Genomic DNA, 6450 nt, shown 5'->3' with positions numbered 1-6450 from the left:
ACACTAGACCACCAGAGGGGGGGAAACTACTGGACTACCAGAGAGGGGGAAACACTAGACCACCAGAGGGGGGGAAACTACTGGACTACCAGAGGGGGGGAAACACTAGACCACCAGAGGGGGGGAAACTACTGGACTACCAGAGAGGGGGAAACACTAGACTACCAGAGGGGGGGAAACTACTGGACTACCAGAGGGGGGGAAACACTAGACCACCAGAGGGGGGGAAACTACTGGACTACCAGAGAGGGGGAAACACTAGACCACCAGAGGGGGGGAAACTACTGGACTACCAGAGGGGGGGAAACTACTGGACTACCAGAGGGGGGGAAACTACTGGACTACCAGAGGGGGGGAAACTACTGGACTACCAGAGAGGGGGAAACACTAGACCACCAGAGGGGGGGGGGGAGGACTACTGGACTACCAGAGAGGGGGAAACACTAGACTACCAGAGGGGGGGAAACTACTGGACTACCAGAGAGGGGGAAACACTAGACTACCAGAGGGGGGGAAACTACTGGACTACCAGAGAGGGGGAAACACTAGACTACCAGAGGGGGGGAAACTACTGGACTACCAGAGAGGGGGAAACACTAGACCACCAGAGGGGGGGAAACTACTGGACTACCAGAGGGGGGGAAACACTAGACCACCAGAGGGGGGGGGGGGGGGGACTACTGGACTACCAGTACATTTTTTAACGACACATCCACGACCCCACTCAAAATGGCCCCGCGACCCACCAGTTGAGAACCACTGCTTTAACACCATATTTGATCCATTAATTACCAAAAGATTTGCACTACCCCTCTAACTCATTTTGTACAGCGTTAGTCTTGTGAACCTGCCTCGAGCTCCTGGACGGTGTTGTGGAGGAGGCGGCGTGCCGTCTCACTGTTGTGGAGCTCGTCCCTCTGCCGGGCGATCGTGTCCCTCTGCTGGGCCAACGGGTACTCCTTGGAACAGACCGCCGCCTTCGTGTCGGCCAGAGTGGCCTGGCAGTCCGACAAGGTCGAGCTCTGAACAGACATCTGGGTCTGGAGGGAGAGATGGGGGGGGGGGGGGTCCCTTAAAGATTTGTTTTACAATTTCTTAACTCTGTATAAAATATTGTAATTGGATCATTTGCTTGACTGATGTTTTGGGAGATTTAAACAGCCGGTTAAAAAACACGTTTCCGACGGCGTCTTCATGCTTTCTAAACCAATAAAATCACTATGTTTCCTAGGATGTTCGTAAACAATAAAGCCAGACTTGACTTTTTTTTATTACCATCATTATTATTATGGGTACAACAGTCCAGACTGAAAAGGACAGAACAGAACAGGGTATTTGCGGATTTCAACAAGTTAAATGTAAGAATTTTAATACCTTTTTAATACCACAGAGAGTTAAATGTAATACCAATTCACAACCATACTAATACCTTTAAAGGCCTTAAATTGAGAATTATAAACGCAATACTTGAATACACACCGCAGACAGCCAGACACCCTGCAACACAATGCATCCTATGTTGTGCTGCAAGCAAGTCATCGGCTCAATTTGAATAGGAGCAGTAGTTTATAAATAACACGTTTCAGCACAGACATTCATGTGAACAGGGAAAACATGAATAGTCACATGGAATAGGACAGATAAGGACAAGTATGTACCTGGATGTGGTGGAGCTCTGTCTTCAGCCTGTCCATTAGGGTCTGAAGGGCCGTCACCTGCTGCAGCTGCTCCCTCACCCCCAACAGAGATTGTAGCTCCTCCTCTTTGTGACTGAAAGAGGACAAGGACCACACCAGCTGCTGTTAACAGATTATTCGCACAAACACCAACCGCTGTTATCATTTGGATAATGCCAAGCTAGCAAACGTTTCACTCCCAACAGGTGTACCATCCATGCTCCATCGCTCCCTGCAACTATTCACACCTCGCAGGATTTCAGAGAGTTTTCCGTTTCACACAAACGGGTACTTGGTGGTAACCAAATCTAAATTAAAAAAAATATTTAAACAATGGAGCACCCTCAAAAAAAACCACTTAAGTTCAGTTGAAACTGAGCCTATTAAGTAATCGATTATTCACACCCATCCCTAATCTATTTACTAGTTACGCTGCTGGTTAATATGACTTACTACCATAGTGTCTTTATTTATACATTTTAATACTACAACTCTGTAAATACAGATTAGCACCAATTTATATATTTTATACTCAGTAATATAGAATGTACAGGTGATTTTAAACTATTGCACTTTACGGTTACATTTGCACTCTGGTTGGATGCCAAACTTTTGTTGTATTGCTGTATAATGATCATACATTTGAATCTAATGTGAAAATAAACTACAAAATGCAGATGTTTACCCAAGTTGGGTCTGGAGTAGTTCAAGATCTAGCTCCGTTTTGCCGAGCATCTGCAGTTTCTGGGCCACAGAAGCCTTCAGCTTCTCGTTGGCCTCTGTGAGAGAGCCCATTTGCCCCTGGTAGGTCTGGATCTTCACTTCCATGTCTGTGATCTTGCCCTTCAGGTCCCAGGCAGGCCTGTGGGTGGCCCCCCCGGCCGCGCCACCAACACCTGTGGCTGAAGATAAATTACACCATCCATCAATTAGGGTTGAACAATTAATCTGAATCTCATCTAAACCACAACATGGCCCTAGTGCAATCGCCAAATGGTACACGTGCAAGTTCTGTGCTGTAGAGATGATCCAGCCTACAAATGTCTTCTACAGAGTAACCTCTTAACATGCCACGGCCTGGCCCCTCTTGAGGACCATTTGCCCACTGGCACGACATGGCACTTTGCCCACCTCTAGCGGCTCGGGTGTGCATATTTTTAATACAATATATAGATCTAATTAAATCCCCATTTGTTGCCCGTCGATTGCCAAAATCTGTTCAGCGGTTCTTGAGTTACATGCCGATATGAGGCATGCGCCGAAGCAGGGTGCGATCCACGGGGGGAGCTCGGTCCGCTATAGCTCCCCTAGATCAGACATCAGCTCCCCTGGGGGTCTCTTAAGCTCCCCTGGGGGTCTCTAAATTACTGAAAATAATGCTACTTTTGCCATGCATTTCAAATTTTTCTGTAATTTTCTGTATCATCACCGTGTATAATAATAAACGTATGCTATTTTGGATGCATGATTAATGATTTGCGCACTAATTCACACGTAATATGGCAACATGCATGCTATTCTTGCAATTACCATTCGGAGCGCGGCGGCGCTGCAGCCTGCACGGTACAAATCAAACTTGACCCACTTTGTAACCTGTGCTGTGACTTGTTGATAGTGATCGTTTTGACAGCCAGTAAATAAGGTCACTCAGGAATGCATAATGTCTAAACTGCGCCGAAGTACACGGCAGACTATTTTTTCAAATACCACTCCCGACTCCCGAGCCTCTACCTCAGTCAATCATTTGGTGATCTTGAAAATGATTGGACAGGGTTGTAACTAGGGATGGGCGTGAGTAATCGATTGACAGATTACTCACGGCTATGAGAAAATGCGATCTTTCAGGCAACAACAGCCAGCCAGCTACTGCACTATGAACTGCCAGCCAGCTAGTTACCCGAATCCACAACAGCCAGCCGTACAAAATACAGTCTCAGCCAACAATCACATCGATTTGTACAGTTAGTTAGCTCCACTCCATTCCGAATTAAGGTAGCCAGCCAGCACAGCCCGTATTAGCTAGCTTAGCTACAGTTGCTAGGTAGCCAACGTTAGCCAACAGCTGCAAAAACGAAACGCCAATGATGTTATGATCAGTAGCTAGCCAGCTAGATAACATTAGACAATAATGCTGTGTATTAAACTAAAGTGAATGGTTTACTGGGCCATTTTGTTTAATGCTTCAGTGATGCTAAAAGGGGAGCTGCATGCTTGCTATCTTCAGAGCGAATGTTGACAGATGGGTCTGTGAGGGGGAGGGGCAATGAGGGCACTGCGAGCAGCGGGTGTGTGCGTGTCAACAACTTGCTGTAGGAGGAGAGAAGACAAGATTAATGTATCACTACTCTAGTACATCATGCGATCAACTGGATTTTTTTAAAATAAAATGCCCATCCCTAGTTGTCACCAATTAGTCTGGAATCAGGGATCTAGGTGAAAAGTCATGAGCGCAAACAAGAGAAATTCACAGAATGCATTGGAGTCAATGAGGAAAACGTTTTCTGCAGCCTAGTTTTTTTTATAGCCAAAATTGCTCCTAATCACTCATTTCTGAACAGACTTTTAATAAATTTGGACATTTACACAAGACTTCGGGCTATGGACCCAGTGTGTTTTTTCGGAAATAGTACAGAAAGACATGAGTAACAAGTTTCTACAACTCAAGTTCAGACCTATGTTACTTTGTTCTTTATTGTATCAGAAAGTCATCTTTCAAAAGAGACCAGGCTCATGCAAGTATAAAGTATAGTATTTGTTTGCAAAAAAAGTATGCAGTCCTCAAGTTAAAAGTAAAAAAAATATTGCCACTTTTGGGGGCGGCCGTTAAGAGCCCTTTGTTGGCATTTGGCACAGAAAGAGCCTCGCATAAAATCACACCATGATTTTATTACGTTTTCCAGTGATAATGTCACCAAAATCAGTGTGCATCATAATTTGATAAAGGCAAAGTTGTGAACCGAGTGCAAGCGTGGTTGATTTTCTCACCCGCCTTTGAAGCTTGCGGTGGCTTCTGGACCCCTGGAGCAAAGACAGTCCTACAGAGTTACCATCAAGTCTGATGGAAAGAGCGTCCAGCTCACTTGTGTTATAAGTAGGGCTGCAACGATTAGTCGACGACTATCATAAACTCGTAGACGCAGATTTAAATTTTTTTTTTGCACTACCTATCTTTGTGAAAGTGGCTTCTCAGCTCTGGTCAAGCTGAAGACAAAGCAGAGGAACAGATTAGACATTGAGCCTCAGAGTTGCTTTGTCTACCATCACCCCAGACTTTGAGACTCTTTGTCAGGAGCAAACATCATCCCCAGTTATCCCATTAGTTCCCTGGGATGTTAAGCCAAGAAGTCTGCTAAGAAGGATATTATTTATTGTTATTAAATTATTTCATTGTGTTTTTAGCCTTAGTTGCACTTTTGTTGCAACCCCAGTTATCCCATTAGTTCCTCCAAACTTAGTCGGTCTGTTATGTTAAGCCAAGAAGTCTGCTAAGAGCCCGGAAAAGGAGCCGCGCCCACAGGAAGCAGAGATGGAGGGTGTGACAGAAATAATCGACGGATAGTAGACTACCAAAATAATCGTTTAGTTGCAGCCCTAGTTATAAGCAAAGTAGACACGCATAATATTTATCCTTCTGTGACCAGGACATCTGGGTCACACGTTTCAGTAGGGGTGGGAGAAATCATTGATTCGTGTAATAATTGTGATCGGGCCCGCTCACTATAATCTACATGAACAAAACCAGGGACAGATGTGGAACCCAACCCGCCACACATTCAAAACATTACACAAGAGTCTGATGTCATCTCACCCCTGGAAGGACCGGCAACGACGGTAGCAGCGCGTGGAGGCCGGACCGGCTTGGCTACACGAGACAAGGGGAGGAGACAGAGGAGTTCACATTTCTGTTCACACGTTGTACTGCAAGACAGGAAATCAAGACACGCCGAGTGGTTCTTGGTGCACAACAACCTGGGTCTACGTCGACAAAGCACACAGAATGCTGGTCTTGGGTCAGTGCACTGGGGAAATTCTCTACATGACCGTAGTTTTTAAGGTAATGTGGTAGATTTCCGTCAGAAAGCAAACTGTGTATATGTACAACAAAGCAGAATGGCAAAAACACCAACAGGTAAAATACATTCACTATTTTCCCTTGCTCCTCTATAAACAAAAGAAACGAGACACATCGCTGATTTGATAACGCAGCTGCTTGGCTCAAGACTTCCTAAAAGGGGTGTTGAAGCAGGCAGATGCTGATTGAGTGAGAGATAGTCTCGTTTGATCTTCCTGGGAAAGTCAATAAACATGGGTGATTTTACAACCCAGGGCCCTAGGCAAATGGTCCAAACAGATTGAATACAAAGAAACTGCCTTGAGAGACGCCAGATTGTCTCTGCTAAAACAAAGCAGCAGTTGATCAAAGAAAAGACCATTTGAAGCCACTCCGTGACCTAAATTAGTTCAAAACGTCACGGTAGTGAGTTAGCCAATGAGAGCTGAGAATAAGTGTTCTCCAATAGAAACGCTCGAGGCGAGTTTTGGAAACGCCCGCTTGCCGTAAAATTAGAGGCGGAGCCTAAATTGGATATAGCCAAAACTCCTCGCCAGGAGAGGGACAAAAAACAACCCACAGACCCAGGAAGCAACAAACACACCCTTTTTATCCACTAGATATTGAGGACCCTTCAGCAGAGAGACGGACGCAGCAAAAACATCTTTGAAGAACGAACAACGAGCAGCTACAAGCTTTTTAGATATTGAACGGTTAGACTGA

The 6450-nt window shown here is 45.4% G+C and overlaps 1 protein-coding gene across 1 annotated transcript in view; it reads right to left on the bottom strand.

The window, feature by feature from the left end:
- Positions 1 to 833: 833 nt before the first annotated feature.
- LOC311246587 (uncharacterized protein) overlaps positions 834 to 6450 on the bottom strand; it is a gene marked incomplete at its 3' end in the record, with an annotated part of 84205 nt that continues 78588 nt past the window's right edge. The window contains 5 exon segments of the mRNA XM_084336737.1: positions 834 to 1040; positions 1659 to 1770; positions 2362 to 2578; positions 4662 to 4694; positions 5485 to 5538. Of these exon segments, the coding sequence (XP_084192863.1) occupies positions 834 to 1040; positions 1659 to 1770; positions 2362 to 2578; positions 4662 to 4694; positions 5485 to 5538 (623 nt within the window).

Source organism: Notolepis coatsorum, assembly GCF_963971535.1.
Source record: "Notolepis coatsorum genome assembly, chromosome: 19".
NCBI classification, from domain to species: domain Eukaryota; kingdom Metazoa; phylum Chordata; class Actinopteri; order Aulopiformes; family Paralepididae; genus Notolepis; species Notolepis coatsorum.
Note: the sequence above shows the minus strand (reverse complement) of the source record. Positions and strands in the feature narration are given on the sequence as shown.